Raw genomic sequence first — 25752 nt, 5'->3', positions numbered from 1 at the left:
ATCACAAAGGCGGAAACCCAGTGTTTGGTGATGTCCATGCGTTCCAGACTTCAAGCAGTCATTGTCTGCAAAGGATTCTCGACAAAGTATTAAAAATGAACATTTTATTTATGATTGTGTTAATTTGTCCAATTACATTTGAGCCCCTGAAATAAGGGGACTGTGTCTGAAAATGGTTGCAATTCCTAAACGTTTCATACAATATTTTTGTTCAACCCCTTGAATTATAGCTGAAAGTCTGCACTTCTATTGCATCTCGGTTGTTTCATTTCAAATCCATTGTGGTGGCGTACAGAGCCAAAATTATGAAAATTGTGTCAGTGTCCAATTATTTCCGTACCTAACTGTAGATATATATAGCCAACCTCTGTGATTCCAAACCTACAAAAGTGATAGTGTGATATCAAAATTGAAGTGGAACTCACGATGCAAAGTGCCAACTATGAATGTAAACTTATTCCTATGTGTGGAGTCTTAACAAAATGTAAAAAAGTGTTAATCAGTCCTCAAATGGAAAGTGGCAGCCTAATTTGAATCTTTCCAAACTTGTCAAAAACAGATGCAGAACAAAGATAATCAAGTCTCTGGCACAATTTAAACAGTCCGCGACACCTCCCCCGATGACATCACTGCTAGAACGTCAGCTCTGGTCTCACACAAACAGACATTGATACCTCCACCCTACGCATCATATTTTTACCCCTTGCGCCAAGGACTTGTTTATCTTTGTTCTGCTACAGGGGACTAAGTGGTTGTGTTTGGTATTAGTCAACATACAGTATAATAGAAGGCAGTTTCTTTCCAGAAAGAGCATCCAGCCCAGATTAATACAATGACCTGTTTTTTCTCTTCCCTCAACCCCCCCCAAGGGATTCCCAATCATTTTCCATGGTGTGCTGGGGAAAGACGATCGGGAAGGGAACAGCCCTTCCTTCTTCAACGTGAATGAGATTGAACAACTTATGTTTTACCTCAGTGCTCTGCTGGAGACCCAAGGCAAGAAAGGGTTGGCCAAGATCTCCCCCAAGGACATTGGTATCATATCTCCTTATAGGAAGCAGGTAAATCCAGCGTTACTCCTCTCTGCACTTCCATGCATTTCTAAGGCATACAAATAAATACAAATACATGTTGCCCATTTGTAGAACCAAAACTCTATATTCTAGACAAAATAGCATAATGGTGAGTAGGATATCAAATGACTATATTGTATTTGGAAATATAGTCCATCATTTCGGTTTCAAAATGATGGCATGTTTTTGTTGAATGACTTTAACTCTGAGGGGACTGAAGCATAGGTCCATATTCCCATACACAATATATTTATTTGAAATTACTTTTTGTAACTTTGTATCATATGATATCCTTAGTTCAAAGGGATCACCTGTTATATTAGTGCTGGTTCCACTTTTTGGCACAGGTCAATTGTTGACAGAAGCTAGTGGCTAACCTAGTGCGCAAGAACTTTACGTTCCATTTGACGTACTGAGCCCATCATGGTAATTATGGGGGTGGCGATCCTGGAATATATCTGCATAGCACTGAGCACTGTTAGAAACCATAGTGCAGGAAACATTTTTGGGTAGGGGTGCTGTGCAATGAAATCAGTAATATACATAGTGTACATGACTATAATGAAAAATGTATAAACCCAGGGCGGGCTGCAGCTCCTCCCACACCCCTAGTTCCATCCCCCGTTGTTATAAAGCATCCTAAACGGAGCCGATATGCAAGCAAGCAGTAATTTGAGAACAGTGACGACAGATTGTTCATGGTAACTGGACCTTGTACAAAAGTTGTTTTTTGTTGTTGCTATATTTACTAATCAGTCTTCAGCCATAGGACACCTTCCAGTACTGGAAGAGACAATCCAATCCACTCCAGTCATTTGGGTGTAAGTTGTCTTCAGTATCAAAATGGTCCTTAAGGCAAAAGACTGCTTGGTAAACACTGGTCTTTATGCACGAAGCATGGGAATATCACATATAAACAAAAATAGATTCCAAACACTTGCGAATCTAAGCAAATCAATATATATGACAGTGATATACAGTAGTTGTTTAGGTTAATTAAATATGAGTTTCTATTAATATCAACCTTTTTCTGAAATGTTAACTGGGTAAATGCCTGTGACGATAGCTTTGTAACAGGCTATTAATAATACACACCAAATATCACTGGGTTGAACTGAACGAGGCTTAGATATGATAAAATGTAATTTATTCCTTGAAAAAGGTGAACACAACAGATTATACAAATAAGAGACAAAATATGGACACTCACTTAAGATGGAAATGATGAAATAGTCAGAAATCGTGACTAGCAGTTCATACAGCAATCTTGAAAATCACAAAAGACACGAAAGACATGAAGGACAATAGCCATAGGCTGAGCCTGGTTCTTATACAATTATTTCCCATTGAACACAACCTAAACCCAGCCCCCTCATAAATCAGTGGTGAGGTTGACAGTTTTCCACAGAGTAAAACTCCTCCCACCCAAGGACGTTTAAAACTGCTTTTCCTATCTAAATAACTTCATAACTTCAGTTCAGTAATACTTACTGCCACGCTCGCGAGACATATTAATACATTCCGGCACGCATGACGCTCCCAATGAGATTACCGTGTAATACTAAAATTAAGAGAGATATTAATATCTGTCTCTTAGGACCTGCTAGACATCATGTGTCTGTAATCGTTATGTGCGAATCAGTCCCACGAATACACATATGTAGCTTTTAGCACGTTCAGCCGAGGACATCTCATAATATTCTTCTATTTAATAAGGTCACTCATTCTGATATCTCCTTGGGTAACCGCACCCCTGGCCCCCATAACCCCTGGTCAATAAAACCTTTGAAGCAGGGACTCCTGTGTAGAGAACATTTGTCACAGGTGCTAGATTTCACACCCAATGCCCCAGACCTGGGCCTAGCTGTCTCTACCAGCAATATGTGTTAACATACACCAAACCCCCTCTGTACTTTTCACACCCAACTTCAATCAAGCCTTTTGAAGCCCAGATATTTCTGAAAAGACAACACGCATCCTAATGTATTTTCCTAAACTGCAGCTCATTAACAGCTTAAGCCCCAGTGTGTGTGTGGTGCAGACACTGGCACAGAAACAATACATTTATACAGGGGAATAAACAGTTGGATGGCTGAAGCAAGGAAAAAATACATTATTGGCCCCCAGTCCAGTTAACCCCTTGCTTCCCAGGTGAGAGTAGAGGGTGGCCAAATGGGGTGTAACCCCTATAATCCCGGGCCAAACTCTCTATCATGACAGTGCTTCATGTTTATATCGATCCAGATGTAATGTTGAACTTATGGCCCCATATTCAGTATGCAGTGAAGCCACTTCGCAGTTCTGGAAATAAGATCCATTCTATTATAATGAAAGCAGCGATAATCTTCTCCAGTACTGGGAAGTGGCTTGATGGTATATTGTGTAAGCTCTTATGGAATTATGTATCAAAAGGGGGAAACATTAATTCCAAAGCTCTAGTAAATAGCTCAGATTGTTCCCATTGAAGGGGTTAATAGGAATAAATGAATGTGCATCTTGTGCCCTAATAAAACCCACACAAACAAATTTGTGGTTGCTGCTCAGAGTACAATAGTTACAAAGGGGTTCATCTGTTGCACCCACATACTGATAATGAATCTTTTTTTTTTTTTTTCAGGTGGAAAAACTCCGTAAAGCAATTGATATAAAACTGAAAAATGTGGCTGACATCAAAGAATTAAAGGTAACATTAAAATATTTCAACATTCTACTTTCAAAAGCACCTATTGGACACACTGTTTATGAATGGTGTCATCTGTATTTCAAATATACAGTATAGACGCAAAGAATTATTAAAATGCATATAGCTTTTTTCTATTTCTGCTAATTAAAATAACAAATTTGCGGGAGACTTCCGGTGACGTCACCGCGAATGGCAGGTTAGGAGGGAGACTTCCGGTGACGTCACCGCGAATGGCAGGTTAGGAAACGAGCTCCCGACACCCTCCCCACGAAGATATCCAAAAAAGCATTCCAAACACAGCAGAGTCCCCCCAAAAGTGGCCAGCACTCCCCCCGAAACTCCAGGGATGGCGGGGAAGCAGCAGAAAAAGGCTCAGAACCCCGTGTCTAAGTTTTTTCAGCCAAGCCAACGTCCTCGGAATCGCAAGATGGCGCCGAGGAGCAGGAGCACGCCGCTCAGGCCGCAACTCTGGGCCAAGCGGTCCCGGCCCACCAAGAACTCAACAAGGAGTTCTTTGAGGAGCTTCTCCTGAAGATGCGAAGGGGGTTTATAGAGGACTTGGAAAAGGTCCTGCGGGATATACATGCGGATCTGAGCACCCTAACCGCAAGGACGGACGCAGTGGAGGCCCAAATCACCACTATCTCGGATGCACACTCCAACATGGAAGACGACATGGCCCGAATGGGGCACGAGATCGCCGCCCTTAAAAACTCTATCGAGTATCACGAAAATAGAGACCGTAGGCAGAACCTACGTTTCAGAGGGATCCCAGAGTCAATCACGCCAGAATCCCTCCAGTCCTATCTTAAAAGACTTTTTCTAAGCCTTGTCCCCGATCTAACCGAACATGAGCTACAGCTAGACAGAGCACACAGAGCCCTTGGCCCGAAATCCCCCGATCCTAAACGCCCACGAGACGTGATCGTTCGGTATCACGTATACTCTGCTAAAGAAAAGATCTCGGCGGCAGCAAGAAGCGCGGGAAATATTAAAATGGACGACCACGCTGTTCAAGTATACAGCAATTTATCCAGGTCCACGGTTATGAAACGCATGGAAATGAAACCCATTACGGCTCTCCTCCGGGACCGTGGGGTCGCCTACCGCTGGGGATTCCCCTTTAAGCTTATCGTTCCGAGGAATGGACGATTCTATACCATCTCGGATCCAGCAGACACGAACGACTTCCTCAAAGTCATCGGCATCACCCCCCCACGAGGAGAAGAGCGGGTCCCCCGAGCAACAAGATCTGACCCTCCCGAAACCCCTCGGGCTTCCGAAAAACTCGCCAACCAACGGATCCAGTGAACCCGAGTCTGAGCCCTGAAAGACCAGATAGCCTCAACAGATGTCCAACTTACCCATGATATCTCCCTCCTGCTTCAAATCCCGAACCACTAAGGAGACGACACAGCTGCTTATATCCTGCTCCCCCCTCCCCCTCCCCCCAACCCCCCCCTTTTTCTTCCCTCCCCCCCTCTACACTCCCCCCCCACTACCCTCCCACCCCATACCTAATACGAGGATTCCCTCTTCACACACATTCCCCCCCCCTTGCCCCCTAGCCCCCCTCCGTCTCCGTCCCTCTCTTTTCCTTCTTCTGCTTCCCCCCCCTCCCTCCCCTCCTTACCTTCTCCACCTTCCCTCCTTACACCGGACGGCACCACGATCCAGCCGACGCCCAGCCCTCACCACTTCCGAACCGTTCCCGAGGAGCTGTTGAAAGATGGCGCCGAGAGTCGTTCGATCCATCTGCAGAGCCGGACCAGCAAAGATAGATGGAGCTAGCTTCGCGACCCACGTGATCCGATGAAGTCCGGCTCCCAGGGGGAAGCGGAGACCATAAAGACCCAGAACCGCGGAACAACCCCTATCAAGGCCGTACGCCCCCACCTCGAAGAGGACCCGGGCCCCCCCCCTCCCTGGATTCCCAATGGCAGACCCAAAGACACCCCAAGACTCTAACAGTGGCGCACACCCGGACTACCTTGCGTGGACAATGGGCGCCCCCCGCTGACAATCACGGAAATCAGGTCGTAGAAACTGAACCCCCCCCCCTCCTCCGCCAGGTAGAGGCCTCTCCCATCGGGTACTATCCTCCCTCAATTCAGCAAACCCCCACCATTCTACTTGAATAAGATTGTGCCCTGCGAGTGCCCTCCCCCCCTCTCAAACCCCCTTCTCCCGCCCCCCCCCCCCCCAGCCACCCTTCCCCCCCTCCCCCCCCCTCCCCCTCCACCTCTTCCCCCCCCCACTCCGATTACAACAGCTCCCTGAGTCTGCCTAAGCAGACGCCTGAGCCCCCAGTGATCCACTACACTGCCCTTTTGGGGACCAAATGGTGTCACAAAAGAGGTAGAATAACCCAACCGCAAGAGCCACCTAACTCTGTTTGAGCTGTCCCTTGCGCCGATAGCAACTACCTGCTCTAAAGGCCGTTCGCTTACCTGGCACAATTAGGAGGGGGAAAATGCTTGATGACAATGATATCAATGTTTTGAAACGTTCTTTGCATGCCCAGGACTCCAAACGCTATACGGGTACCCTGCGCATATTGTTACGAGGCTGCCAGTAAAGTATCGCCCGGCTATAAATGTAAGACCACCATAAGCATCCCCCCCCCTTCTCGCCCCCCTCCCGTCCGAAATCCCCCTGATTCTGTCTAAACCGAACCCGACACCGGGAATAGACGCCGGGGCCGAGTTATAACAGACTAATGGTTTTAACGTGTGAGAGGCTTGTTGATGATGAGGACAAAGGGTGGAAATGCCCTGTGCATAACCACAGGTTCATGCGCGGTACTGATATCCTGAACTAAATAAGAATTGCAACAAAGGTGATAGAAAAGCACCACCTGCTGGCCACTATTATTCATACTGTTGACAGATCCCCATGAAGCCCTCCCCCCCCATTCCCTCCCCCCCCCCCCGCCAGGTTGCCTTGATGTTGTAAAACACAGATGAGGACAATTGTTTTGAACCTACTTGTACAAAAATGCAGGCTAATATGTTGTAAGACACAATGTCGGGAATTAAGATCGATTGCAAACAACCGCCAACCCTCTGCACCCGCCCCCCCAACTCCCCCACCCCCCCCAGTGCGGCATCAAGGTCACTGACCACAATATTGATAAATGTTTTAAATAGGTTTGTGCAAAAAATACAGCTCAATAAGTTGTAAACCGAATAGCCGAGAAACGAGAATGGCCACAAAGAAATGGCATTATCTCCACTAAACCCCCCCTGCCCCCCGCCCCCCTGCCCTCCCCCCCAACCACCCCTCCCCCCCTGCCCCCCCCTCCAACTCCCCCCAACCCCCCCCCTCTCACCCCAACCCCCCCCCCCAACCCCGCCTCCCCCCAATCCCCCCCCCCTCCCCAGAGCGGCATCATTGTCGCAATACACAGATGTTGTTTTAAATATGCTTATGCAAAAATGCAGTTCAATAAGTTGTAAACCAGATAGCCAAATAAGAATGGTCACTAAGAAATGGCACTACCTCCACCCACCCCCTTACCCCCCCCACTCCCCCCCCCAAAGTTACTCCACAGTTGGGAACACAAGTTGCTCTCTCTCTCGAGCCCAACCCGCCCCCACCCCCCCAGTTAAACTAAATAGGGAGGGTGTCGGACCTCCCAACCTGGAAGTGCCCCGCGATTGGCGCTCCGGACGGATCTCCAGGGGACTTAATCCCCAACTCCTTGACACAAAGGTGCCAAAGGGAAAAACAATTGGGCTCTCTGAAAGCCCACCTCTTTCACTCCTTATGTGTGTGCCCCCCCCACCCGGTCCTGCCCACCCCCCCCCCCCACCCCACCCCTCTCTAGCTCTCCGCAGCACAATGGTCCATAGAACAGATAACAAACCCGCCAACCCCTCCCCTAACAAAAAAACAGCCCTCCCCCGTCATGGGAAAAATACGGGACCCAGGCCCCACAACCCTGGGAGAAAAATGCCCCTATAATGTCGTCAATTAAAATTACCTCCCTCAATGTTAAGGGCCTCAACTCAGTCAGGAAACGCAAGTTAGCGCTACAGGAACTCAAAAAAACCAAGAGCGATATTATCTGTATACAAGAGACCCATTTTAACTCTAATGACCCCCCCAACACATTCAAACAGGCCTTTCCCCAGGCCTTCTACGCCTCCTCCCCCGTAAAGAAAAGGGGAGTAGCCATTCTAATAAAGAATAGCGTACCATTTGTCCCCACCAATATATCCCGAGACCCAGAGGGACGCTACCTACTCTTACAAGGATCCCTATCTGGAAACCCCATTTCCATAATTAATATCTACGCACCCAACGAAAATCAAGCACAATTTATTCAGGGCCTCTTGGAACCCCTGGACCAATCTGTGCTCGCCTCACTGTTGGTAGTCGGGGACTTCAATATGGTACTGTCACCAGAGCAGGACAAATCCTCCTTGCCTTCTGCTGAACACACATCCCAGACCCAGCAAAAGGCAAAAAGGTTTAGGGACATCCTGCAGAATTTCTCCCTTACGGATATTTGGAGGGCCCAGCACGTGGGCCAGAGGGACTACACATTCTTCTCGGCCCCACATCAGTCTTACTCGCAGATCGATTACTTACTAGGTTCCATGAATGTTCTCCAGGCGTCCTCCCAGTCCAATATAGGGCCGATTACGTGGTCCGACCATGCCCCGGTCGATTTGACCCTCTCTCTCCCTTTTGTAAAGAACACCTTCTATAATTGGAAACTAAATGATTCCCTACTTAACGACCCGCAAATTGTAGATACAATCCGGCACAAACTAACCTCATTTTATTAATTAAATAAAGGGTCAGTCCCCGCAGCGTCAACGCTGTGGGAAGCCCACAAAGCAATAATCAGAGGCGACCTAATCTCATTGGCATCTTACAAGAAAAAATCTAAACTAAAAAGACAAAAGGCGCTAACTGATAAAATAATTACCCTCGAACAACAACACCACAAAAAGGCCCCCTCCAAAAAACTACTCAGAACACTTGACAAAGCAAGAACTGAGCTTAAACAATCCCAATTAGAAGAAGTGGAGAGAGCGCTCAGATGGACTTCTAGCATCAAAACTACGGGGCATAAAAGCAAGAGTCCAAATCACGAGAATCCGCACTAAGGGAGGCCGCACTACCTATATAGACAAAGAAATTGCCCAAGAATTCGCAAATTATTACACGGAGCTCTATAACCTCCACCCCCCCAACCAAGCCCCAACAGATGTAGATTCGGCCTCACTGTTTTTAGTGTAACTTAATCCAAGACGGGGGGGGGGGGTACGGTTGGGGGGGGGGGGGGCGGACATGGTCTGATTCATTAAAATGGTGCTTTACCAGTGTTTGTCCTGCGAACTGAAACGTTAACCCATTAAACTTTTTTTTGTCACAAGTGTACCTATTGCATTTCTGAGCTTGCCTTTCAGAGTTACCTCTAGTCTAAATAACTGGTGACGACATTTTAAATACAGATATAGCAGGCTTCATTGATTTCTCAGGTGTTGTATTCTGGTATATACTGTAATATAATATTCTGCTCCAACATAGCCATTGCATGTGTTATGGTTATATGTTGTATTAACTGGGGAAACCATCACACGTGCTATATGCATTTGGTTCGAGTACTGCCTTTTCCACTGTTTCTATCCTTTGTATCTCACAGGTTGGGTCCGTGGAGGAATTCCAAGGCCAGGAGCGAAAGGTTATTCTCATATCCACTGTGCGAAGCTCCCAGGATTATGTCAAGATTGATGAAGACTTTAGTCTTGGTTTCTTGAAGAACCCTAAGGTGAGAGTGCAGCGTGAATAGCAATAATGAAGTGCCAATAATAAGGCACTGTAGTAGTACTACAGTGGGCAGGTAGTGTATAGATAGTAACTTGGTTGTTTTACTACTCTCTCTTGTTGAACCATTAAAATATAGCCTAAACTGTGATGTAATCTGCATTTCTCCTAAGGTCAATACAGCTACTAGAACGTTTCATTATAATAATAATTATTATTCTTTTATAGTGTTGACCGTATACACACACACACACACACACACACACACACACACACACACACACACACACACACACACACACACACACACACACACACACACACACACACACACACATATATATATATACACACACACACACATATATATATACACATATATACATATATACATATATATATATATATATATATACACACACATATATATATATATATATATATATACACACACACACACACACACACACACACAGCATGTAGCATTATGCAGGTAAAATGAGACCCATGTCCAAAAAATCTTAGCATAAAATTTTTCTCACAGGGAGATAGTGACTTGCCCATGGTCACAAGGAGACCTGACTTTAAACATCACTCTCTTTAGCACACTATGGTACAGTACTACTGGGAGAGGTGGTCTATTTATATGTACTGTAGATAATGGGTGGTACCTGCTCTGCAGCAGGCGGTGTTGCTGATCTGGGAGGGAAGGTGATGTGATTTTAAATGGTAAGTTTGGGACTTTTTACTAGAGTTTTCTACCAAACAGCCAGGTTTATCCAAGTCTGTAGAAAAGAAGAAATAGGACAGCACAAATTGTAAACAGAATGAACGGCTTCTTAAAATTCCCCATACTATGTTTTCTTTTGAATAAAGTGTCACAGATTACCTGAGCAGGTACTTACTCTATATCAAATCTATTTATTTCCCAACAAATAAACAAATGGAAACCAAACTAATGTTTACACATGTAACGGATTTTCTGGCCTGGCCTGACCCACCCAATCTCATATTGGCCCCTGTGGTCTAACCAGTCCCCATTACAGTGTGATGTCTGGTGGTGCACCTGTTGGCAACAGGACTCCTGAGTCTCCCGCATGATGGTGTGTGGGGATTGCCAACCCAGACAGGCAGCTGAGGTAGTGTGCTGAGTCCTACCTAGATCCAGTGCAGCGCCTCCACCTCATCAGGATCCCAGCGTCCGCTTGTGGATGGTCCTGGTGAGGAACTCCTCTGTGGTGCAGCCCCCTGCGTAATCACTCCACACTTACACATGAGGGTATACTTGATCAAGGTCATCTTTATTGGCATGGTGATGTGGGCCAGCTGCCCCTCACAGCTATCAGCTTAGCCACTCATAGTCATTAGTGCTTCCCTTTGAAAGGTTCCTCCTTTTCTAATGGAGTTGCTTCCACCTCTCCCCTAAGGAAGATTCACCAGCTTCTCTCTGTCTGCTCTGAGCTGCACGCAGTCACAGCTCTTGCATCAGCCTCTGCAACATTGTTGCAGACCTCCACATGACTCTCCTGAACAGAGTCAAAACACCAACTGAACAGCACTAACTTTAGACAGTGCTGTGTCTTATATCACCTAGGAACCGGCACATCTCTGATGTCACTAACCGTGGACACACAGCATGTTGTCACTTCCTATGGGACATATGACACCTCACCAGGGTGTGAGGGCAAACCTCCATGATGACTACTGGCAATCCTGCATACTTCCCAGGTTTACTGCCAGCATGAGAAAGAGATATGTACACCAATTTTATACATGGCTACATTCTCCCCCTGGTGGAACCCAACGACCCGGCTGGGATCTAAATTTGCGGAACCTTCCTTCAGGTAGCACTGCAAAACACAACAATACACATTACAGTACATATCTTTTCATCATAACATATAACAGATACATCCTAACTTTAGATGATAACAACCCGGATTACTCCCTGATGGAGTATCCATTAGTGGTACTACCATACCCTCTTACGGTGGCCTACGCACAGCATGGTCCACTGGGTTTAGATCAGCAATGCTGTAACACTCTGGGTGACATACTGGACACCCACAAACAGCCCATAACTCTGGCATGGATGCTAGTGGACAATACTGAAATAGTCCAGCACTCCCTAAATGGAAAAATTTAAATCACTAGTATGCAACCAATAAGTAAATTTTAATGAAAACACAAATGAATCAAAAAACATGCAGCGTCACAAATATAGAACATAAACAGATAGGTATAATCACATATAATGTGTGTGAAGGAAGGATATACAAGGGAGACAAGTTGTAAAAAAATGGGGATAGTGTATGAGTTGGGGTGGGGGCAAAACAGCACAAAAAAGGGGGGGGGTTAAGTGGGTATATAGGGGGAGTACAGGGGGGCAACGTTTCGGGAATTAACCCTTCGTCAGGCCCGTTCCTTTATGTCCCAGAGGGATGTGCTCAAATGCGCCTGCTGCTATCACCAGTGAAGGTTTCTAGCTACAAACTTTCACTGGTGATAGCAGCAGGCGCATTTGAGCACATCCCTGTGGGCTGACCGGTTTGCATGTTGCTAATTTACTTTACTGATTATCTGAACGCTTAGACCTGCATTTAATCTGGTGTTGCTGGATACACTGCTCCTTTTTTGCCTCTTTCTTCTGACAATTTAGATCTGACCCAGGTTTAGTGGAGGACTGTATTGTTAGTAGGTTCAGGGATATTGCATCTTTTGACTTAGACACCACTATATATCACAGGATTAGTGGAGGTTTTTTCTTGCTTTTATTTTGGGCATTTACAGGTGCTTGTGGGTTTAGGGGCTAGGGAAGTACCCTTTGTCCCTCTGGGACATAGGGGAACGGGCCTGACGAAGGGTTAATTCCCGAAACGTTGCCCCCTGCACTCCCCCTATATACCCACTTAACCTCCCCCTTTTTTGTGCTGTTTTGCCCCCACCCCAACCCATACACTATCCCCATTTTTTTACAACTTGTCTCCCTTGTATATCCTTCCTTCACACACATTATATGTGATTATACCTATATGTTTATGTTCTATATTTGTGACGCTGCATGTTTTTTGATTCATTTGTGTTTTCATTAAAATTTGCTTATTGGTTGCATACTAGTGATTTAAATTTTTCCATTTAGGGAGTGCTGGACTATTTCAGTATTGTGTATTCTGTTTGAGAGGGTTTGGGTCCTCTCCTGTCCACGGCACCCCGCATTATATATCTACTCTCTATTGTGAGTGCTGTTTATAATTTTGTGTTACATGGATGCTAGTGGACTTAGAGGATCGGGCCCATACATTTCCCTAAGGCATCTCCTGGAGATGTAGACTATCCCCTCTTGACTACACAACTTCCCGTCTAACCCGCCAGGATCCCAACCTTCTTCCCTTGATCCTTCCTCCTCTTCAGTGCCATATCCCCTATCCTCATCCAGGGAACCCACAATCCCTGACTTAAGATTTGACCCAAGGCTCTTAGTCTTACACCTTACACTAACAGTATCATTAGTGCTGGATGACATTCCTGATGTCCCAATAGATCGGGACTTAGGCCACCCCACACTCGTTGGCCTTACTCCCAACTTTACTATAGCCACGCTAGGTCTGCAACTGGACTCAGATGCCTCCCCCGAATATCCTCCACCCACTGACCCATCGTCGGATGTGTAACTTGTCAGTCTCTCCCCAGTCCGTTCCTCACCGGTTCCCTGGGACCCTCCCGACATCCCCAAACTGGACGTGGACCCACGGAAAAAGGTGACTGGGACAGGGGCTTTATCTAGGGCATGGGTTTGGGCGTAAGGACGGGCAAATGGTATCCGCGGGGTTCCAACCCGCTCTCTACCTTTGGATTGTCTCGGATCACTGCGAGGACTCACCGCTGGCTGAGCCTCACCCTTCTCGGCTCTCCTCGCAGCCTGCCAGCTCTTTGTTGACACAGGTGATCGGGAAGCACTGCCCGATCGCCGAAGCGTTGTTGTCATCTCTCCGGTCGTTCCGCTACCTCCGCCGGAAGTGATGTCATCGCCGGAACCGGAAACTCTACCATCTTGAGATGGATCCCCATGCGGGATCTCTTCCTCCACAACGACATCCGCCGCCGGATGTGATGGTTCTGCTCTCCGCTCCGCTCGGGCCTGGACTAGGCCTTTCTCCGCCGTTGCCACCACCGGCGCCTGTGGAGGGTAAGGATGTGTCTCACCGCTCCGTCGGCTCGGGGTGGTTCTTCCTCCGCCGTCAACTCCGCCAGTCACCACGCCCGTGGGACTCCGCCGCTCCGGTTGTCTCTGCACAGGTGATCTCGGCACCTCGAGACTCCGCTCCGCTGCGACACAGGTAAGTGCTGGTTCTTTTGCAGCACCGCTGTAGTGGTCCGCCGGTAGGCGCATCACCACTGATGTCGGGCTTGCCTGCTCCTCGTCTGATGAAGCAGACTCCGACGCTAGTAGTGGCACTTCCGCAAGGGACCGACGGTGAGGTTCTGGGTTCTCACCGGGGTTGTAGACCCCTTTCTCTCTAGGCTCTGTTGCTTTCATTAGGAGCGACCTCCATTCTCCGGGATCAACTGGTTCGGTGGAGGCCGCACGCGGGGCTTCAGCCGTCAGCATGGCTGTGTCCGCTCCCGCCTCCTCGGTCTGCCCTGGTACGAAGGGCTGCCTGGCCCCTAGGTAGTGGATGCCACATTGGGGACACCTTGCCGTGGTGCCAGCTTCTCCGCCGGGTAACCTGCACTGCGTGCACAGGCACCGCAATGTCTCTTTGTCCCCAGCCTTGACTACCAGGAAGCCTCCTGGCAATGAATAGGGATATATGTCCATCTCGCTCTTGGTAGTGCTGGTTACGGGAGACACTTTGCACAGTGGTCTCTCCTGTTCACCAGCTCCTCGCAACTGTGGGACAGGAAGCTCACATCCAGCTCCTCCCTCAGACAACTCGGGTCTTGCCTGGCAGAGATAGAGACCCCTCCCCCTGGTGAATATTTGGGGAGGGTCCCACAAGTTAATTGGATGCCCTGGCACAGGGGCTGAACTTTTCACAGTCCTGGGGGGCGCGGCCTCCGATTTCGCGCCACTACCCCCTGAGCGTAACTCCTTATTTGGCGCCAATCCCTGCCAATTTCTTGCAGCTGCCTTGCTTGCAAAATACTTTTCTTTCCCGCATACAGCACCATTTGCAGGAACTACTTTCTGTAACAGCACCGCCGGCTCACCAGCTCCTTGCTCCGCTGGATTCATGCCCACGGGGCATAATTGGAAACCACTCCCCCTGGTTGAGATTAGGGGGAGGTCCCATAGATTTATCGGGTGACCCAGCACTGGGGCTGAGCTGGTCATAGTCCAAGAAGGCGCAGCTGCAGCTTTCGCGCCATACTCCCCATCAGGGCGGGGTTTTCCTGTTGGCGCCACTCCTGGCCAACTCTCTGCAACTTTTGCATTTGCAGAATTTTCTGCACTCGGCCCACGCGGTCTCCCAAGGAAGTGGGATCCGCCATTTTGATTTGCATCGCCAATCTCTTTAGCAACAGAGGTAGCTTTCTGTGTGTTGTACGCAGACTGGCAAGCAAATTCACCATTCTCCCCACACATTACGACAATGTCCTCCTCGCTATCATCCGGAGTAATACTCCGCGGCCCTAGGCAGGACCAGAACGGCACGGCCACAGCCTTGGCACCACTCCACAGCAGGCTCGTGAAAGTCATTTTCGTAGCATGCTCTTCACCCGCGCACACAACATGTGCGCTCTCTCCATTAGCCTCCGTCCGCCATTTTGGACTATCCGCACCGTGCGGATGCTCCATTCCAACGGTCGCCGTATTCATCTTTTGTTTGTCCTGATTGTACATGGAGCTCCTCTCTGCGGGGCAGCCACCACACCGGTACAATAAAGATTGCCCTGATGCACCACCTTGTGTACCTAATGTAGGCTGGACTCGTGTTGCACTACCTCAGGCTAGGCTCACTCTCTCTGTGTCTGCTGTATCTCCTTCCTCCCAGTCTGTGCTCCCTTCGGTAAGTGGTCTGGAATGGGCTAGAGTACTCTGGGGCTTCCATGCAGTACTTGGGCGTCTACCTCTCTTGGTCAGCCTAGCGCAGACCCTCTCCAGGATTCCTGACCATGTTAACAGGCTATCCCTTTAGGCATCCTACCAACTAGCACTGCCTCAAGGTGACTAGGACAGCTATAGCCCGGCTCCAAACCCCCAACTCCTTTCAGGCCCCTAGGTCGTCCCTGCGAACTGACAAACTCCATCAGCCCCCTGACTACCCCTAGGTCCATCCCAACGCAGCACAAAGTGGCAGCAGACACTTCTCCCTGTTTCCCAGTGTGCCTAGCAAAAGCCTGTCCTGTTGACAGGTCTACTTATCTCAGCAGCGCCTCCAAATGTAACGGATTTTCTGGCCTGGCCTGGCCTGACCCACCCAATCTCATATTGGCCCCTGTGGTCTAACCAGTCCCCATTACAGTGTGATGTCTGGTGGTGCACCTGTTGGCAACAGGACTCCTGAGTCTCCCGCATGATGGTGTGTGGGGATTGCCAACCCAGACAGGCAGCTGAGGTAGTGTGCTGAGTCCTACCTAGATCCAGTGCAGCGCCTCCACCTCATCAGGATCCCAGCGTCCGCTTGTGGATGGTCCTGGTGAGGAACTCCTCTGTGGTGCAGCCCCCTGCGTAATCACTCCACACTTACACATGAGGGTATACTTGATCAAGGTCATCTTTATTGGCATGGTGATGTGGGCCAGCTGCCCCTCACAGCTATCAGCTTAGCCACTCATAGTCATTAGTGCTTCCCTTTGAAAGGTTCCTCCTTTTCTAATGGAGTTGCTTCCACCTCTCCCCTAAGGAAGATTCACCAGCTTCTCTCTGTCTGCTCTGAGCTGCACGCAGTCACAGCTCTTGCATCAGCCTCTGCAACATTGTTGCAGACCTCCACATGACTCTCCTGAACAGAGTCAAAACACCAACTGAACAGCACTAACTTTAGACAGTGCTGTGTCTTATATCACCTAGGAACCGGCACATCTCTGATGTCACTAACCGTGGACACACAGCATGTTGTCACTTCCTATGGGACATATGACACCTCACCAGGGTGTGAGGGCAAACCTCCATGATGACTACTGGCAATCCTGCATACTTCCCAGGTTTACTGCCAGCATGAGAAAGAGATATGTACACCAATTTTATACATGGCTACATTCTCCCCCTGGTGGAACCCAACGACCCGGCTGGGATCTAAATTTGCGGAACCTTCCTTCAGGTAGCACTGCAAAACACAACAATACACATTACAGTACATATCTTTTCATCATAACATATAACAGATACATCCTAACTTTAGATGATAACAACCCGGATTACTCCCTGATGGAGTATCCATTAGTGGTACTACCATACCCTCTTACGGTGGCCTACGCACAGCATGGTCCACTGGGTTTAGATCAGCAATGCTGTAACACTCTGGGTGACATACTGGACACCCACAAACAGCCCATAACTCTGGCATGGATGCTAGTGGACAATACTGAAATAGTCCAGCACTCCCTAAATGGAAAAATTTAAATCACTAGTATGCAACCAATAAGTAAATTTTAATGAAAACACAAATGAATCAAAAAACATGCAGCGTCACAAATATAGAACATAAACAGATAGGTATAATCACATATAATGTGTGTGAAGGAAGGATATACAAGGGAGACAAGTTGTAAAAAAATGGGGATAGTGTATGAGTTGGGGTGGGGGCAAAACAGCACAAAAAAGGGGGGGGTTAAGTGGGTATATAGGGGGAGTACAGGGGGGCAACGTTTCGGGAATTAACCCTTCGTCAGGCCCGTTCCTTTATGTCCCAGAGGGATGTGCTCAAATGCGCCTGCTGCTATCACCAGTGAAGGTTTCTAGCTACAAACTTTCACTGGTGATAGCAGCAGGCGCATTTGAGCACATCCCTGTGGGCTGACCGGTTTGCATGTTGCTAATTTACTTTACTGATTATCTGAACGCTTAGACCTGCATTTAATCTGGTGTTGCTGGATACACTGCTCCTTTTTTGCCTCTTTCTTCTGACAATTTAGATCTGACCCAGGTTTAGTGGAGGACTGTATTGTTAGTAGGTTCAGGGATATTGCATCTTTTGACTTAGACACCACTATATATCACAGGATTAGTGGAGGTTTTTTCTTGCTTTTATTTTGGGCATTTACAGGTGCTTGTGGGTTTAGGGGCTAGGGAAGTACCCTTTGTCCCTCTGGGACATAGGGGAACGGGCCTGACGAAGGGTTAATTCCCGAAACGTTGCCCCCTGCACTCCCCCTATATACCCACTTAACCTCCCCCTTTTTTGTGCTGTTTTGCCCCCACCCCAACCCATACACTATCCCCATTTTTTTACAACTTGTCTCCCTTGTATATCCTTCCTTCACACACATTATATGTGATTATACCTATATGTTTATGTTCTATATTTGTGACGCTGCATGTTTTTTGATTCATTTGTGTTTTCATTAAAATTTGCTTATTGGTTGCATACTAGTGATTTAAATTTTTCCATTTAGGGAGTGCTGGACTATTTCAGTATTGTGTATTCTGTTTGAGAGGGTTTGGGTCCTCTCCTGTCCACGGCACCCCGCATTATATATCTACTCTCTATTGTGAGTGCTGTTTATAATTTTGTGTTACATGGATGCTAGTGGACTTAGAGGATCGGGCCCATACATTTCCCTAAGGCATCTCCTGGAGATGTAGACTATCCCCTCTTGACTACACAACTTCCCGTCTAACCCGCCAGGATCCCAACCTTCTTCCCTTGATCCTTCCTCCTCTTCAGTGCCATATCCCCTATCCTCATCCAGGGAACCCACAATCCCTGACTTAAGATTTGACCCAAGGCTCTTAGTCTTACACCTTACACTAACAGTATCATTAGTGCTGGATGACATTCCTGATGTCCCAATAGATCGGGACTTAGGCCACCCCACACTCGTTGGCCTTACTCCCAACTTTACTATAGCCACGCTAGGTCTGCAACTGGACTCAGATGCCTCCCCCGAATATCCTCCACCCACTGACCCATCGTCGGATGTGTAACTTGTCAGTCTCTCCCCAGTCCGTTCCTCACCGGTTCCCTGGGACCCTCCCGACATCCCCAAACTGGACGTGGACCCACGGAAAAAGGTGACTGGGACAGGGGCTTTATCTAGGGCATGGGTTTGGGCGTAAGGACGGGCAAATGGTATCCGCGGGGTTCCAACCCGCTCTCTACCTTTGGATTGTCTCGGATCACTGCGAGGACTCACCGCTGGCTGAGCCTCACCCTTCTCGGCTCTCCTCGCAGCCTGCCAGCTCTTTGTTGACACAGGTGATCGGGAAGCACTGCCCGATCGCCGAAGCGTTGTTGTCATCTCTCCGGTCGTTCCGCTACCTCCGCCGGAAGTGATGTCATCGCCGGAACCGGAAACTCTACCATCTTGAGATGGATCCCCATGCGGGATCTCTTCCTCCACAACGACATCCGCCGCCGGATGTGATGGTTCTGCTCTCCGCTCCGCTCGGGCCTGGACTAGGCCTTTCTCCGCCGTTGCCACCACCGGCGCCTGTGGAGGGTAAGGATGTGTCTCACCGCTCCGTCGGCTCGGGGTGGTTCTTCCTCCGCCGTCAACTCCGCCAGTCACCACGCCCGTGGGACTCCGCCGCTCCGGTTGTCTCTGCACAGGTGATCTCGGCACCTCGAGACTCCGCTCCGCTGCGACACAGGTAAGTGCTGGTTCTTTTGCAGCACCGCTGTAGTGGTCCGCCGGTAGGCGCATCACCACTAATGTCGGGCTTGCCTGCTCCTCGTCTGATGAAGCAGACTCCGACGCTAGTAGTGGCACTTCCGCAAGGGACCGACGGTGAGGTTCTGGGTTCTCACCGGGGTTGTAGACCCCTTTCTCTCTAGGCTCTGTTGCTTTCATTAGGAGCGACCTCCATTCTCCGGGATCAACTGGTTCGGTGGAGGCCGCACGCGGGGCTTCAGCCGTCAGCATGGCTGTGTCCGCTCCCGCCTCCTCGGTCTGCCCTGGTACGAAGGGCTGCCTGGCCCCTAGGTAGTGGATGCCACATTGGGGACACCTTGCCGTGGTGCCAGCTTCTCCGCCGGGTAACCTGCACTGCGTGCACAGGCACCGCAATGTCTCTTTGTCCCCAGCCTTGACTACCAGGAAGCCTCCTGGCAATGAATAGGGATATATGTCCATCTCGCTCTTGGTAGTGCTGGTTACGGGAGACACTTTGCACAGTGGTCTCTCCTGTTCACCAGCTCCTCGCAACTGTGGGACAGGAAGCTCACATCCAGCTCCTCCCTCAGACAACTCGGGTCTTGCCTGGCAGAGATAGAGACCCCTCCCCCTGGTGAATATTTGGGGAGGGTCCCACAAGTTAATTGGATGCCCTGGCACAGGGGCTGAACTTTTCACAGTCCTGGGGGGCGCGGCCTCCGATTTCGCGCCACTACCCCCTGAGCGTAACTCCTTATTTGGCGCCAATCCCTGCCAATTTCTTGCAGCTGCCTTGCTTGCAAAATACTTTTCTTTCCCGCATACAGCACCATTTGCAGGAACTACTTTCTGTAACAGCACCGCCGGCTCACCAGCTCCTTGCTCCGCTGGATTCATGCCCACGGGGCATAATTGGAAACCACTCCCCCTGGTTGAGATTAGGGGGAGGTCCCATAGATTTATCGGGTGACCCAGCACTGGGGCTGAGCTGGTCATAGTCCAAGAAGGCGCAGCTGCAGCTTTCGCGCCATACTCCCCATCAGGGCGGGGTTTTCCTGTTGGCGCCACTCCTGGCCAACTCTCTGCAACTTTTGCATTTGCAGAATTTTCTGCACTCGGCCCACGCGGTCTCCCAAGGAAGTGGGATCCGCCATTTTGATTTGCATCGCCAATCTCTTTAGCAACAGAGGTAGCTTTCTGTGTGTTGTACGCAGACTGGCAAGCAAATTCACCATTCTCCCCACACATTACGACAATGTCCTCCTCGCTATCATCCGGAGTAATACTCCGCGGCCCTAGGCAGGACCAGAACGGCACGGCCACAGCCTTGGCACCACTCCACAGCAGGCTCGTGAAAGTCATTTTCGTAGCATGCTCTTCACCCGCGCACACAACATGTGCGCTCTCTCCATTAGCCTCCGTCCGCCATTTTGGACTATCCGCACCGTGCGGATGCTCCATTCCAACGGTCGCCGTATTCATCTTTTGTTTGTCCTGATTGTACATGGAGCTCCTCTCTGCGGGGCAGCCACCACACCGGTACAATAAAGATTGCCCTGATGCACCACCTTGTGTACCTAATGTAGGCTGGACTCGTGTTGCACTACCTCAGGCTAGGCTCACTCTCTCTGTGTCTGCTGTATCTCCTTCCTCCCAGTCTGTGCTCCCTTCGGTAAGTGGTCTGGAATGGGCTAGAGTACTCTGGGGCTTCCATGCAGTACTTGGGCGTCTACCTCTCTTGGTCAGCCTAGCGCAGACCCTCTCCAGGATTCCTGACCATGTTAACAGGCTATCCCTTTAGGCATCCTACCAACTAGCACTGCCTCAAGGTGACTAGGACAGCTATAGCCCGGCTCCAAACCCCCAACTCCTTTCAGGCCCCTAGGTCGTCCCTGCGAACTGACAAACTCCATCAGCCCCCTGACTACCCCTAGGTCCATCCCAACGCAGCACAAAGTGGCAGCAGACACTTCTCCCTGTTTCCCAGTGTGCCTAGCAAAAGCCTGTCCTGTTGACAGGTCTACTTATCTCAGCAGCGCCTCCAAATGTAACGGATTTTCTGGCCTGGCCTGGCCTGACCCACCCAATCTCATATTGGCCCCTGTGGTCTAACCAGTCCCCATTACAGTGTGATGTCTGGTGGTGCACCTGTTGGCAACAGGACTCCTGAGTCTCCCGCATGATGGTGTGTGGGGATTGCCAACCCAGACAGGCAGCTGAGGTAGTGTGCTGAGTCCTACCTAGATCCAGTGCAGCGCCTCCACCTCATCAGGATCCCAGCGTCCGCTTGTGGATGGTCCTGGTGAGGAACTCCTCTGTGGTGCAGCCCCCTGCGTAATCACTCCACACTTACACACAAGGTATACTTGAACAAGGTCATCTTTATTGGCATGGTGATGTGGGCCAGCTGCCCCTCACAGCTATCAGCTTAGCCACTCATAGTCATTAGTGCTTCCCTTTGAAAGGTTCCTCCTTTTCTAATGGAGTTGCTTCCACCTCTCCCCTAAGGAAGATTCACCAGCTTCTCTCTGTCTGCTCTGAGCTGCACGCAGTCACAGCTCTTGCATCAGCCTCTGCAACATTGTTGCAGACCTCCACATGACTCTCCTGAACAGAGTCAAAACACCAACTGAACAGCACTAACTTTAGACAGTGCTGTGTCTTATATCACCTAGGAACAGGCACATCTCTGATGTCACTAACCGTGGACACACAGCATGTTGTCACTTTCTATGGGACATATGACACCTCACCAGGGTGTGAGGGCAAACCTACATGATGACTACTGGCAATCCTGCATACTTACCAGGTTTACTGCCAGCATGAGAAAGAGATATGTACACCAATTTTACACATGGCTACACACAGTTAAATATACATTGTCTACAATGTATTGCAATGTTTATTCAAATAAACAGAATAAAATGTAGAGGGAGAGGGGACACACGAACACACTAGAGAAAAAAACTACCGGTATGTTTCTGACATATACAAAACAGTCCGGCATACTACTCATTTACATACGGTACTTACAGTATACCTGTCTTGCAATCTTGCCTAATATACTTTTCAATTGACAGTATCACAGTAGTTTAAAGTACTTTAACCATTATAGTGCATAATGATGTACCAGGTACGCCATGGGTACTTACTAATTTTTTAGGGGAAAATCAGACTGACCGCTCCAATGGAGCATCCAGCCTGATTTAAAATAGAAAAGCAATCACACGATATGGAAGTGCTGAAGCACTGTAAAGGTTAAGACCAGAGGTTGAAGTGTGACTATACTGGAATTCAAACTTGGTTCACCAGCTTCACAGCCATTACCACTATGCTACTCTTTCTGCCTATAACAGCATTAATAAAGACATTGATGTACAAGCAGTTACAGTTGCACTGATAGCTCTACCATAGCAGGGATCTTCAGCCCTACCTAAACTCAATCTCATTGACATTTTTTCCTTCTTTGTCTCATTCTGTAGAGGTTTAACGTGGCTATTACAAGAGCTAAGGCCCTCCTAATTGTGGTGGGGAACCCAGTGATACTTGACAAGGATCCCAACTGGTCCCGGTGAGTAAGAGATGATATAGACCTATTGTATTTTGCTGTGTATTTTGTGCACATTGAGATGTTACATTTTTCTTAAAGCTTAGTTCGACTGGTATGATATTAGCTATACGTTTTCTCAGCTCTTTTTAAATGTTATGCCGACAGGATCATAAAAATAGAGTGTTTCATGTTTCAAGGCAAAGAGGAGTGTACAGAACTTTGATGCACTGCACCATTTTCTTCCAACATGTGCATCCGAAATACGGAGTTTGTTAATCGGGTCTTTTTCAATAGATGTAGAATTTGACACATCACATTATATTATGTGTATCATACAATTCTTCCTATGGACACACTCAAAATCAGTGGTTGACACAGACGAAGTAGTAGCAAAGTAATACGCAATATGCATATAATACAGGGACCCCATTGTCTATGTAAATGTAACATTTTAGGTACTGTACAGATAAACTAATCAATTTATTTTTTCCTCTGCAAAATTACTTCGTTTTAGATAAAATTATTTTTTTTAGGATGAGTAAAGCTTTCGGGACAAATGTACTGTAGATTCTGTTAAATGCCCATAGGTCCTGGTGGGTTTGAATTGGTAGCAAATGCAGACTCCAACCATCTTTGTTTTCTTCAAATGAATAACAGTTACCTTTATTCCAAATCTCGCACCTCAAGAGCTTGCGATCTATTTTCGGGTCTCTGAGACATAGATAGATGTAATATCTGCCGAAGAGACTGCTCGGGCCGTATTCTGCTTAAATTTCCCATTGAGTCATTTGGTCATGGGGCACAATGTGGCTACTATAGCATGGATCATCCTACAATAACTGACTGCTCCCGTATTTATATTCCCAGGTTTCTGAAGTATTGCACCGATAAAGGAGGTTATAAAGGCTACCGCTATGAAGAAGATATGATAGATGAGAGTGATATTGTAGAACTTTTGAGCAGCCTTAATATTGACAATCCACCACCTGGTAAGCATGAGAACCATGCCCTATAACAGCTGAAGTTGATAAAGCTCCTACTGTAGCTCCTAGTTCAAGATTAAGCTCCATACGTTTGCAAATGTATGTCTGAAACTTAAACTTGGGAGCATCAGCAGTTACAGTGGAATTAACCCCTTCGCTGCCAGGGGGGCCAGCCACGTATTGGCACAGGTTTTATAGTCGGGGCTTTCATTAAACTGATGCATAGCAAACTGACAATGGAACAGCATATGTTTTTGAATGTGTTACTGTAAAAATCAGTGTTTTGTACATCAGTGTATCTGTAAGTATATCAGTGTTGATATTACTGTGTCTGTAATAGTGTGAATGAATTTGTGCAGTCTTTAAAGAGTGTCAGGTACTGGCATTAGGTAGCAGCTATAAATGTCACAGGGCAGCATAACTTGCTCTTTGTTATGATTTAAAATCCGTAGTTACAAACAATTTGCCATATACCCCTTTTGCTATGTAAACTCACTGCATATGGTCTGTTCCTTCCAGGTGAAGAGAATGGAGAGAGCGTTGTGCAGCAGCAGATTGAACCAAGCTGGAGATATGAGCACTGAGACACATTCACCTACAACCTGCTGCCCTCTGCACACTATCCTCTATGCACCCTGCCAGCATCTCTCTACAGGACTTTAAACCCCAAGTAGTGGATGAAAGGTCCAGCTACACACACCCTATCGTGCCTGTATATTAGGATGGGGCTTCCATTAATTTCTGCCCATTCTCTGCTTTGCCAGGGAAGGCACAGATTATTGCTACTTTTCCAGATTCTCAAACCTATAATCATTTTGATCTGTAGTCACGGGCACTATAAGCGCAGCCTTAGCCGAGCTTAATCATCAAAAGGCGAATAGACAATACCATTCTGTGGCTAACGAAATGCTTTTATTTTTGAGAGCTTTCGAGATACACTGATCTCTTCTTCCGGCGGTGTTACAATGGATAAAGCAAGCTTAAACCTTTCTTGCTTTATCCATTGTAACACCGCGGGAAGAAGAGATCAGTGTATCTCAAAAGCTCGCACAAATAAAAGCATTTCGTTAGCCACAGAACAGTATTGTCTATTTGTTTATATATACACACGCACTCACATAATTAATTGGGGAGAAAGGGGTTAAAAAAAGAGAGTAGGAGGTATTGCTGCTACTACATCCAGTAATCCCATGCATTGCTGCCCCTGCGGATCTTTGTTTCTAAAGAATTAAAATCTTATACACAGACACATGAATGATAACTGCAGTTAAAGTCCCTGCATCAGTACCCTATGCACTAGTTGATGTCTAAATCCAACATCATCTTTGAGCCAAGATAAGGCAGAAACTGGTCATCATTCCATTTACGATCTATGTTGTTTGTTCTTATTCATCTCATAGAAAATACTGTTTTATATATTTATATACAGATGCAGCCACCAGTATCCGATCACTTGCCTGGGTAAAAACTAAGGCATCTCACAGTAAATGCCTCAACATTTCTGTGTGATTCCTAATGGCCCATCGGATTAACACAGCAGGAGTCCCTGCTATCCTATTCAGTTTGAATGGGACTGCAGGGACCCCCTGCTGTGTTAATCCAATGGGCCTTTAGGAATCTCACAGAAATGCTGAGGCATTTACAGTGAGATTGCCTCACATTTTCCAAGGCAAGCGATCTAATACTGGTGGCTGCATCGGTATATATATATTTACAGTATATTATAATTCTCATTGTGTGCAGGCTTTTTCCTGTAAAAAATGTAATTTTTCAAACTGGATACAATAGAAAAAAAAACTTTATACACCACTTTGGGCAGGATTGGTAAAAAGTAAAAAAAAAATATATATATATATATATATATATATATCGCCTAATTATTGTTATTGAGGCCTGTAGGCTCTCTGTTTGCAAAGTAGTTTA

At 47.6% G+C, this 25752-nt stretch overlaps 1 protein-coding gene across 1 annotated transcript in view; it reads left to right on the top strand.

Annotated features, from left to right (window-relative positions):
• The window catches only part of LOC142502831 (putative helicase MOV-10), a 91822-nt gene extending 67052 nt beyond the window's left edge, over window positions 1-24770 (top strand). Inside the window, exons 17-22 of the mRNA XM_075614387.1 lie at window positions 870-1061; window positions 3691-3756; window positions 9416-9541; window positions 22779-22867; window positions 23714-23835; window positions 24349-24770. Coding sequence (XP_075470502.1) covers window positions 870-1061; window positions 3691-3756; window positions 9416-9541; window positions 22779-22867; window positions 23714-23835; window positions 24349-24413 — 660 coding nt within the window. The 3' untranslated portion in view covers window positions 24414-24770. The remainder of the gene's footprint in view (window positions 1-869; window positions 1062-3690; window positions 3757-9415; window positions 9542-22778; window positions 22868-23713; window positions 23836-24348) is intronic.
• The last annotated feature ends 982 nt before the right edge of the window (window positions 24771-25752 follow it).

The sequence above is a fragment of the Ascaphus truei genome, chromosome 9, assembly GCF_040206685.1.
Source record: "Ascaphus truei isolate aAscTru1 chromosome 9, aAscTru1.hap1, whole genome shotgun sequence".
NCBI classification, from domain to species: Eukaryota; Metazoa; Chordata; class Amphibia; order Anura; family Ascaphidae; genus Ascaphus; species Ascaphus truei.
Note: the sequence above shows the minus strand (reverse complement) of the source record. Positions and strands in the feature narration are given on the sequence as shown.